At 39.8% G+C, this 11617-nt stretch overlaps 1 protein-coding gene across 3 annotated transcripts in view; it reads right to left on the reverse strand.

Moving 5' to 3' along the window:
• Ofd1 (OFD1 centriole and centriolar satellite protein) overlaps positions 1-11587 on the reverse strand; it is a 49098-nt gene extending 37511 nt beyond the window's left edge. The window contains exons 1-6 of one of the 3 annotated variants that reach the window (XM_029473384.1): positions 11540-11587; positions 11134-11256; positions 10872-10970; positions 5121-5321; positions 2331-2399; positions 2223-2253 (exon numbers count right to left, since the gene is read on the reverse strand). In XM_029473384.1, the coding sequence (XP_029329244.1) occupies positions 2223-2253; positions 2331-2399; positions 5121-5321; positions 10872-10970; positions 11134-11148 (415 nt within the window). In that variant the 5' untranslated portion in view covers positions 11149-11256; positions 11540-11587. The other 2 variants (XM_021153615.2, XM_029473383.1) reach the window with 2 other exon arrangements.
• Between the last annotated feature and the right edge of the window lie 30 nt (positions 11588-11617).

Here is an 11617-nt window from a genome sequence, read left to right on the forward strand (position 1 = left end):
GGGAGGCAGAGGCAGGCGGATTTCTGAGTTCGAGGCCAGCCTGGTCTACAAAGTGAGCTACAAAGTGAGCTCCAGGGCTACACAGAGAAACCCTGTCTCGGAAAAAGAAAAAAAAAAAAAGGATTTAAATATGTTCTTCAAGAATGATCTAAACAAGTTGAAAGGACTCCTGCTTCATCAGCCTAAGTACAATCTTTTATCCCTTTCTATTAAAGATTTTAAAATCCTACTCCCACAACTGTAGCTTCCTTTAACTTCTCCTTCCAAACGCACTACTCCCTTATCTAAAAATCACACACTAACTACCTAAACTCTCAATCATAATGGGAGTCAGTTTTCTCCTTCCACCATGTGGATCCTGGGGATGGAACTCACGTGGTCAGGATTAGCAACAGGTAACTTTAGGTGCTGACCCATCTCGATGGGTCATTCAAACAGTGAGATGGGAACATTCCAACAGTCAGAAAACTGGCTCTTACTATCTGCTACCTATAGACTTGACTGCAACTTCACAATAATTACTAAGTCCTACTATGCAAATAACTATCAAACACAATCCAGTCCAATTCAACTGTTAGGCTCCACTAACTTTTAAAGTTAAGAAGCTCAGTACTCAAGCCCAAGTGAGAGCATTTCAGTAACACTGTTTGGCCACAATCTATATTCCATCTAGGGTCACCTAATCTCCTAAATTTGAATTGTAGTTCTCTTTGTACTGATTTTTGCCAAAATTAACAAATGATTACTGATTAGCCAAAGAGCTCTACCCAAATTTTGGCACTTAGATGCTTAACACAATTGCTACTCAGTTTCTCCATGTCCCAGAAATGTTATCACAGTAAGCAGGTAGCAAGTGTTAGTCAGATGTTTTTTGTACCAGAAACACTTAAGAAAGTATGGAAACATGGGCAATATTGTTTAAGCTATAGTAAAGTGGATTATTCCTAAATATTACTTCAAGCTCTAAATTTCCTTCTCAATATTTTCACAACAGCTATTAGTGGCATATAGTTTGGACCAGTGCTTTCTAGTATGGCAGCCATGTGGGTAACTGAATTTAAATTCAACGAAAATTAAGTTCACTGTTCAGAGTAAGTAGCCCCATTTCAAGCATCACATGACCTTAGTGGCTACCACATGAGACAGCAGAGATGGGCATTTCCAATAAACCATACTTACACTAAATAGCATACTGCCTTAGAGTTCTTAAGAGTTCAGAATGTAGGGTCTTATCTATTCATTTCCTTAGCAGAATTGAATAAAAGATAGCCATCTTTTTATTTTGAATAATAATTCACTAGTATTTAGACTGCCAGAGACTTAATTTTGTTGTACAAACTGATCCAGCGTTAGCCTTTGGAATCTGTTTCACTGTGGAATGTAGAGTCAGTTGCCATAATGAAATTCAATAGGGAGGATCTCTGTTGCAGGAAGCCTAGAACACCTTGTAAGCCAATTTACTTACCAACTACAAGCATTAACTGACAATTAAGTCAAAGACTAATGGCTAGTTGAAAGTAGACATGCAAATATTTGCTCATTAAGTACCAACTTATAAACATCCTAGCCTGGATGGCAAGGCAAAAATTCCAACACAAAAGGACCACAGCAACATGTCACAGAGTACTTAAAAAGAGTAAAGGAACGATCCCTAGCAGCTAAGCTGCCAGTTTGCGACACAGAGCTCATTACCAAGTCTAAACTACAGCCTGGCAACTGTAACAATATACTATATACAAGGCTGTTATCAAGGCCAGGCGTGTGGCAAGTTATCAACAAAGTATAAAAACTCAATTAAACAAACTACTAATACATTTACCACTTCATAAATTCTATTTGTACCACTTCATAAGTTCCATTTGAGGGGGCTATCTAATATAAAAAGATAGTGAGCTCCCGTTACTAGTTTTGTTGTTTTTCAGGGGAGGGAGTTACTGTATAAATGTTCTAAACAGCAGGTATTCTGTAAATAGCATTTTCATATGCTAGGCTCTTGACTACTGTCTGCAGTGTCCATACCTGAATATCTAAGACTTATTAAAAAGAGAGAAATATAGGAGAAATAACCCATTTTTATGAAGATAATATGTAAATGGTTGCTTATTATTTTCATTCTAGTTAAATTTCCCATTCTTCTCCCTGATAACCAAAAGCTTTGCATTTTTGTAAGCAGCAGCACATATAAAGATCTTGCTATTCCCCACAAAGATGAAGACTCCTACCTTTTTTATTTTCTTTATCAAATCCTGAAATCTGTTAAAAGAAAATATTTACTCTTATTAGCTGCTCATTCATAAAAGTAGCAGATCAAAGTAGATCATTAATCTTACCAATGATTTATAGAGACTGGATGAGGGGTTAATCCGAATGAGTTGTAGTAGATCCTGCATAGTAAATATCTTAAAGAGAAAAGAAAGGGAAGAAAAAGATTAAGTAGCCGTGGTGGTTTGAATATGCTTGGCCCATGGGAAGTGACACTAGTAGGAGGTATAGCCTTGTTGGAGTAGGTGTGGCCTTGCAGGAGGAAGTTTCTCACTAAGGGCTTTGAGGTCCTAAGCTTAAGCTCTACCCAGGGAGGAAAAGAGCTTCCTGCAGAAGAAAGTTCCCTCCTAGCTGCCTTCAGATCAAGACAGAGGACTCTCAACTCCTTCTCCTGCCCCATGCCTACCTGGACGCTGCCATGCTCCCTGCCATGATGATAATGGACTGAACCTCTGAACCTGTAAGCCAGCCCCAATGAAATGTTGTAGTTTGTAAGAGTTGCCTCAGTCACAGTGCCACAGTGTCTCTTCATAGTAATGGAAATCCTAACTAAGACAAACTTGTGGACAAGTTTAAATGATTAACATGTTACTGAATATAGAACTAAGACTCATTTCAGATTTAAAATAATATTACAGCTAACCCAATAATGAAAAAGTAAAGCTTTTTATGTTGTTAACAAATTACAATAAATATATTGAGGTCAAAAGATCAAACAGTTTGTTATTTTTTAAATTACATTTATTTAGTGTATATGTGTGTGTTAGGAGGGTATGAACATGCTATGATATACATGTGGAGATCAGAGGACAATTTGTAGAAATTAGTTTAATCCTTCCACCAAATGGGTCCTGGGACTCCAACTGAGGCCATCAAACCTTCATAACAAGTCCCTTTATCTAGTAAGTGATCTTCCCTGCCCAGATAAAATATCTTAAATGAAGTAATTAACCTCCAAATACTAACAAGAATGAAAGAAATGATTAATGCCTTACAGATAACATTCACCTATCTGGTGAACCAGTGGCTATATGAATGAATTTCAGGATCCTTAGTTATTTAAAACTGTAAATAAACTCTAGGTTTTACTATTCTTATGATGAATGACTGCTGCATGCCTGAATATTTTTAATCACACAAATATTCTTAATATATGTATTTCTTCTATACTATGTATTATGTACTAGAACTACCCTTAGAATACTGATTCAATGCATTTTCAAGTGGTTTCCTTTTAAAGAAAAAGTTCTGGTTGGCATTTATATTATTAGAAACTACTAATGATGTGAACTGGTTTAATTATTACTATAACTATATAACTATTACACAGTAAAGAAAATTATAAAACATATCATTAGAAAGAAGATGAGCTAAAAATGAATTCTTTTTTAAAGACAGTGTCATATTATGTATATCTGGTTAGCCTAGGACTCACCAAGCTGACCTAAAACTTGTGATTTTCGTCTGTTGGCTATTGCTGAGATTACACATGTGTGTCCCCATGCCTAGTTTAAAAAATAAGTTATTTATGCTGTCAAGTTGAATCCAGTTGTTAATAAAGTATAGCATATTCAAAGTTCAATCTTCCTTTAGAACACCAACATTGTTTATATTTCTTAAAACTTCTGGACAATTACAAACAACACGTACACACAGAAAACACCAGGAATGAACCCTACTGTAAAAGACAGACTTGATTGACAATTACGTGTCATTTTGGGATAGTTGACTGCATCCAATATATCCCTAGATGTGGGATCTTGACAGTGTGGGACTCTGCATGGGGGAGGAGGGTATTACGAAAACCACACTCAATTCTACTGCAAACCTAAAACCGTTCCAAAAACAAAATTCTATCTTAGATAATATAGAAGTACTGTGATGGTTTTTATATTCTTGGACCAGGGAGTGGCACCATCTGGAGGTGTGGCCTGGTTGGAGTAGGTGTGTCACTGTGGGTGCTAGTTTAAGATCCTCACCCTAGTTGCCTGGAAGTCAGTCTTCCACTAGCAGCCTTTGGATGCAGATGTAGAACTCTCAGCTCTGCCTGTGCCATGCCTGCCTGGATACTGCCATGCTCTCACCTTGATGGTAATGGACTGAACCTCTGAACCTGTAAGCCAGCCCCAAGTAAATGTTGTTTTTATAAGACTTGCCTTGGTCATGGTGTCTGTTCACAGCAGTAAAACCCTAACTAAGACAAGTACTGAGAATGCTTGATAAATATCACTTTAAAGTAATTAATAAAATGGATTATTATGTTCAGTGGTGATGAGAACTAGTTAAAATCATCAGAGTGATTACAACATGTGCTTTTACAGTTCAGAACTTTATAGATTTTCTTAAATTATGCATTTTGCACTTCTCTAACGTAACTATAAAGCAGAGAAATATCTGCAGCAATCTATCACATTAGAAATCAAAATGTTCTACCCTGTAATGCTATTTAGAAGCTACTCACTGTGTGTAAATCAAAATCATTTCACCTGTTTACAGTCTGAGTCTTCATTTGAAACACATGTGCTACCTGCACAGTATCAGTTTCACAGTGAACATTATGGAAATGGCAGTTACCAGTCTAATTTAAACCACATGGGATGTAACATTACTTTTAGCTCCAAAATATTTAGTGATTGCACTTATCACTATTTTACAAAAGACTGAAATACCAAAGCCTTAACAACAGCTACTTTTGGTACTCATTTGTTATCTAACAAGTATGATTTGTTCAGGAATTGCATCAAAGATGAACAAGAAATGAAGCTATCCAGTCAAGGGCCCAGCAGGGTAATTACGTAGGACTTCAGTTACTAGAGGAAGAAACTGTCAAAAGGAAATTCAAAACCACCAGACTTTACCTTTTCTTTTGCCAAACCACTTTCTGGAAAGAAAACAGAAAGTGAATATTCATAGCCACATCTTTGTAAGTGATCTGCCACCAGCGAGTTAGAAGCACCTATTAGTAGGGCACTCCCTTCCACTGAAATGGATGGAGGCTTCACTTCTCCACTCAATACAGGATGCATCAATTCATGAATTAGCTGGTTTCGGAGTTGTGTCTAGTGTAAAAACAGGAAAAAAGGCAAAAGGAGTTACATTTCACCAGAATAAAAATATACACACATCTGTCCTAGTCACTGAACTCTTTGGAATTTTCAAAATGACCCTGGGTCTAGGGGCAGAAGGTAGAAACCACTTCTTTCACAATTTCTTACCCCCTCAGTAGACTTGGGCAAAAGCTTTCTTTCTCCAGCTCCCAAAACCACTGTCCACAGATTATAACTTGACTTCTCTAAAAGCATTTTCAACTGCTTGTTATCAGGAAATCAAGCCAAAGGGTATATTCTGCCACTTCATTCCAACTGTGGATTGTGGCGGTCTATGAAAGTATTGGCTCAATCCAGTTCTTGGGCATTAATACTGATCAAAATAAATTTTAGCTGGTTTTCACTTGCTTGTTTCCCAGGACAGGGTTTCTCTGTGCAGGCTTGGTTATGCTGGAACTCACTCTATAGATGGATCAGGCTGGCCTCCAACTCAGAGATCTACCTGCCTCTACACTGCCTCCCAAGTGCTGGGAATAAAGGTGTGAGCCACCACACTCAGCTTAAAATTTAGTTCTTAACAAAGAAATAACATACAGGAGGGAAACTAGTATATCCCAAGAAGATTATCGAAAATATACTTTCGGGTTGGCAAGATGGCTCAAAGAAAAAAGGCACTTGCCAGGTAAGCCAGATAACCTGGGTCTTCTGACACCTGGGATCAGAGATGGAGGGAGAGAATGGACTCCCAAAAAGTTGTCTTTGAGGGTCACATATGGAAATGTGCACAGCCATTCGTGTACACAAGCATTCTTTTAAAAATAAAAACAATGCACTATCACATAGGTATTCATTCATATGTCACACCACTGGAAGATAGATTTCTTACCACTGATAAATGATGACATAAAGGGTCAGAGTACAAAATTTTCTTCACATTACAACACTGGCACTATTCATTTGAATTTTAAGAAAATCTCCTAAATTAACAAGACTACTAAATGTTTAAGTAGTTTTTACATATAGTTTAGAAATGTACAACTGTGCTTAACTTAACAGCAAGTTGCCTAGATTCTTGAGGTTCTGTATGAAACAAAATGTAATAATTTATCAAGGAAGCACCAAAAGGGGTCTTTAGTTTAGCTCTTTCTGCTATCCTTGAGTATGGTAGAATGCTGCTAAAACCGCTTTCCTAGAAAACAAAAACAGCATCTACCCTCCTTTTACAGTCCCAAGGACAGATGATGTATTGAAGTTCACTCTGGGAGCAACTGAGTTTATTAGGTTTGCTTACAGAGAAATGAGTGAGGTTTTTATGTGTAGGAGTGTAGATGCCCTTAAAGGAAGCAGTCACAACAAATGAATTCTGCACCCATTATGACGACTCCTTCCCAATCTATATACTCTAGCCCCTGCCTGAGAATGGGGCCATGTACAATCAGAGCAGAACTGCAAACTATCAGGGAAGAGTGACTGGATACTCCAGAGGAGGTCCCATGATCCTACCCACCCAACATTTAGGAAGGAATGTCAACAGTCAACAAGCCTGGCTATGATGGATGATCTTCTGTAAGCAGATCCAGCTCAATCCGTAAAGATGGTGGGAGTTTGGCATGGTATATCTAAGCACCACGACAGAACATATATCTAAACCCCTCTACTTAAAAAGACATTTACACTGAACAAATTACACACACTCGGCATTATTCACAACCCGACATAGTAAAGCAAAAAAGAAAGAAGGAAAACAAAAGGGAAAGTGCAACATCTTCCACCAATCAAATTTAGAAGTAGCTTAATTGAATGCATAAAATACACCAAGGAAATGATCTATTCAGTCCTAGCTTAACCAATAGAAGAATTTACGATTACTTGCCTAAAGGAAAAAATTAGTGGTGGTGTGTGCTGAAAGGAAAATAAGAGCAAGAAAAACTAAAATTGCAATTATAAATGAACTGCCTTCCTGACAATCACAAAAAGCAAAAAATACTTGCTAGTAGAGACACAAAATTGACTTAGAGCTTCCCAACAGCCAATACACTAGGAAAATACTCAAAATTAAATTGTGCAGGCTGAAGAGATAGCTCAGTCAGTAAAGTAGTTTGCCTTACAAACAAAAAGACCTGAATTTGACCCCCAGAACCCACATAAAGCCAGGCACAGTGGTGAACAATTGTTATCCCAGAGCTGAGAAGGTAAAGACAGGAAGATCCCTGGGGCTTACAGTCCAGCTAATCTACCTGAATTAGAGGAGAGCTCCAGGTTCAATGAGGAACCTGTCTCAAAACACTGAGGGAAAATGCAACTGAGGAAGGCACCTGACATCAACATCTGGCCTCCACACCGTATGTTAGAGAGCGCACTCCCCCTCCATATACATGACTCTCCTGAACAGCTTGGAGGCTGGTGATGTATCTCAGTTGGTAGAGTAGTTTTCCTTTCATGCATAAGAACTCAGGTTTGATCTCCAGCACCAAATAAACAGGTGATTCAAATAAAATGGGAAGTTTAAGGTAGCCCTTGGCTCTATACATAGTTCAAGGCCAGTCTGGGCTACAAACACCCTGTCTCAAAAAAAAAAGTGGTTAAGAGTATCTGTTACATAATCATGAGGATTAGAGTTTAAATCCTAGTATCTGTGCAATAAGCCAGCTGGGTGTCCTGCTAACCATGAGGAATCAGACAGCTTGTTCAGGCCTCCATGCAAGTATAGGCACACAAACTACACAGGTGCACACACTCAGGCAGACATAAATAAAATCTTTTTAAAAATAGCAGCACAAGGGGCTGGCGAGATGGCTCAGTGGTTAAGAGTGCCGACTGCTCTTCCGAAGGTCCCAAGTTCAAATCCCAGCAACCACATGGTGGCTCACAACCATCTGTAACAAAATCTGATGCCCTTTTCTGGAGTATCTGAGGACAACTACAGTGTACTTACATATAATAAATAAATAAATCTTAAAAAAAAATAGCAGCACAAAAGGACAGTTCTCACAAAGTCTGTGAAACTCAAAGCATGAGACAAAATTTTGCCAATCTTAACACTCATCTCAGAAATGGTCTTAACTAGAGCAAAAATAAAGAAACAGATGACTTGACAAGTTTCATTTTATCCCTAAATTGGATGTAGGAGAAGATGTCTGTAATGTTAATCATAGGAAGGTGGAGTCAGGAGCATCACCTAAGTGTGAGGCAGTAGAGTGAGACACTGTTTCAAAACCACAAGTTATGACAAGACCCACAGATTGAACAAAAGTACCTAGACATAAATGACTTTGTAATTGACTAGAAGTACAAATTCATTTCAAAGAAAAGGAGAATATAAATTAAGCACTAAATTCCATAAAATTTACATTATAACTCACCTCTATCAGTCATTGAACTAAGAAAGTAAAAATGATCTAAATGTGCCCTGCTTTTCCTTTTTCAATTGGGCTAATGGACTGAAAAAGCAGTCATGCCGAAACTGGGAACAAGACTTGCACAAAGGGGTTACTGATAATGATAACCATTGCTTAAGACCAAATCAAACTGAGACATGAAGGACTATCAAGTCTAATCTAGAGTATGACATGCCCAGATTGTTCAATATTAGAGATTAATAAAGTATATTCAATTCAGGTGGTTAAATCCAGAATCATTAATGGGTTAGAGTTCAATGTAAAAGATCAAGCCTTTCTATCATTTCAAATGTGGGCGTTAAGGAGGTGGCTCAGTTGATGAAATACCTTTTGTGCAAACATGAGATCCTGAGTTCAATCCCTACCTACCATACACATAAAAAGCTAAGTATGATAGTCAGTGCTTGTAATTCCAGCACTGGGGCTTGGGTGTGGGATGGGGTGGATACCTGGAGCTCAATGGCCAGCAAGCCTAGCCAAATCAGTGAGCCTAGGTCAGTGAGAAAGAAACCCTGTCTCAAAACACAAGGTGGATGGCTCACAGATACCTAAGGTAGACCTCTGGCCTACACAGGAACACGCACGCATGCATATGCATCTACACACACAGGAGCCAGAACACACATATGCACACCAACACAAAAGTGAACAAACATCCAATGACATGAGAATTTAAAAAGTTTGGCTTTTGACCTAATAAATATTAGACATCAATATTTGTACAGCCAGATTAAAGCAGAACATGGAGGGGAAAGTACTGCAACAAAAATAGAAAACTCTTAAAATACTACCACTCTAACCAGTCTCATGGGAAAAGAGAGTGAGCGAGCCAGAAAAGCACAACAAAGAAGTGAAGCAGAAAGTGAAGCAGTCATTTTTTTTCAGTGTTACCCTGCTAAACAAATGAAACAACAATGACACAAATATTCCCAAACTGCTTGTGAAATATACACCAACAATCCTTTCCTAGCCATATGGACACACTGCTAGAAACGCTCTTACCCCAAGGCATAATGGCCCTGGCCTAACACCCCAGTACTCAGGAAGGAAGCAGAACCCTGCAAACTGGCCAAAGCATGCTCAGGCCTTTGTCCTCAGACAGGAAATAACAGGGACAACAAATAGATGAAGTAGAGACCTGGGTAGAAGCCTCAGTCAATAGGAGGCAGCGACCTCCAAGACCTCTGACTGACCAGGAGGAGTCTGCTGCCACTGAAAATAAGGATTTCAAGCAACCTGAGGAAACAGGAACAGGATCCTCATATAATCTAAATTTTAAAATGATATACACGCCTAACAGCAGTTTGTAGTTATGAAATATATGATTTTTCTCTCTTCTGCCCTTCTGTATTTTCTGGACAAGTCTAAAATATTTGTATGTAGTAAAACAAGAGTGGGAAAAATCGGGCTCACCTTTCCTTAATTTCCAATTCTATATGTAAAATATAGTCTAAAAGGTATATTGTAAGGAAACACATTGAACTAACTCCATCCCTTGCTGTTACCCAGACTTAAGATGTACTAATAAACAGTTGCTATTCATTTAAAATATTCACACTCTAAAATATCTTATGTGTACTTACTATTACTGATACAGGGTATCACTATGAAGTCTTGGCTGACCTGGAACTGGCTATTTGGCCCAGCTACCCTCACAAGAGATGTGCCTTCCTCTGCTTCCGAAGAACTGGGATAAAGGCGTGTGACAAGCCACCTGGTACCATTCCACTATAGATTTTTTTTTTTTCTAGGGAGTCTCATCAAACAGACTGGGCATCATTTTGTTGTTCTCAGATATGTATCCCACCGTACTCCGCTCACATGCACCTTCTCATTACCCTCTGCAGTCTGTTCCTCACAAGTCCCCCTCCTGCTCACTACATATACGTAGCATGATCAAGTCGAGACTGTGAACAAGATTTGTAACAGCAGCTTAGTTTTATGGCAATGTGTTCATTATACACGTTATGTGCTACCTTAATGTCAGTTCAAGAAATCTATTATATGCTCTTTTAAAAGACGACTGAAACGCAACATTTTCAGAATGTAACTCACTCATACAATCGATATTTCAGTATTTTAGAATGCATTTAAACGTGGAGCCACCTGCGGTTAAAGGTTACACTTGTGGAAGTAACGACACAACTATGCCTAAATCTGATACCTGAAGTGTGTCCAGTACACCCCGATCCTTAAACGTCTGGTATAGCTTTTTGCGCAGTTCATCTTGACTCAACACATCAGACTTGTGGGGCATGTTGGACTGAAAAGAGAAAATGATGGGTTACCTAGTGTCAAAGTGGACCTGAATTCCAGAAATCAGACCAGTGACCTCACCGGAAGTCCTAAGGAAGCTTTAACGGACATCAAAACAAAGAGATGTCCTGTCCGGAAAACCCTGGTAAGTGAGTGGCAGGTGGCACTACCTGAGCCATCCTCATCTGCTTTCCTCCCGAGCTCGCCCCTCCACGGTCGGACTCCTCGGCCCCGGCCGGGGCGCAGGAGGAGAGGGAGCCTTTGACCTCGGAATCCAGCTTGTCTCTGGGGACCTGGGGGACCAAGAGATCTGAACATTCAGCCCCTAACTCGTCAAGCAGCGGCGCTTCCTCCCACGGTTCGGGAAGGGTGGGCGGGGCCGCGAGCCAGGAGGGACTCTGGACGGAATAAAGACGCAAACGACAAGCGAGGGCCCCGAAGCGGCCGCTCAGTCGGCAGTTTTCCCTGCTCCGTAGCTCATCCCTACACTGCCCGCCGCCTGCTCCGCCCGCTCCGCCCGCTCCACCCGCTCCACCCGCTCCACCCGCTCCGCCCGCTAGGCCGGCCCAGCCTAACCGCCCAGGCTTTAGCCCTCCGTGACGCCTGCGTGCTCTTAGGCGAGCAGTCCCGGCCACGTCTCGCGAGAGCATAGCC

Source organism: Mus caroli, chromosome X (assembly GCF_900094665.2).
Source record: "Mus caroli chromosome X, CAROLI_EIJ_v1.1, whole genome shotgun sequence".
Lineage (NCBI taxonomy): Eukaryota > Metazoa > Chordata > Mammalia > Rodentia > Muridae > Mus > Mus caroli.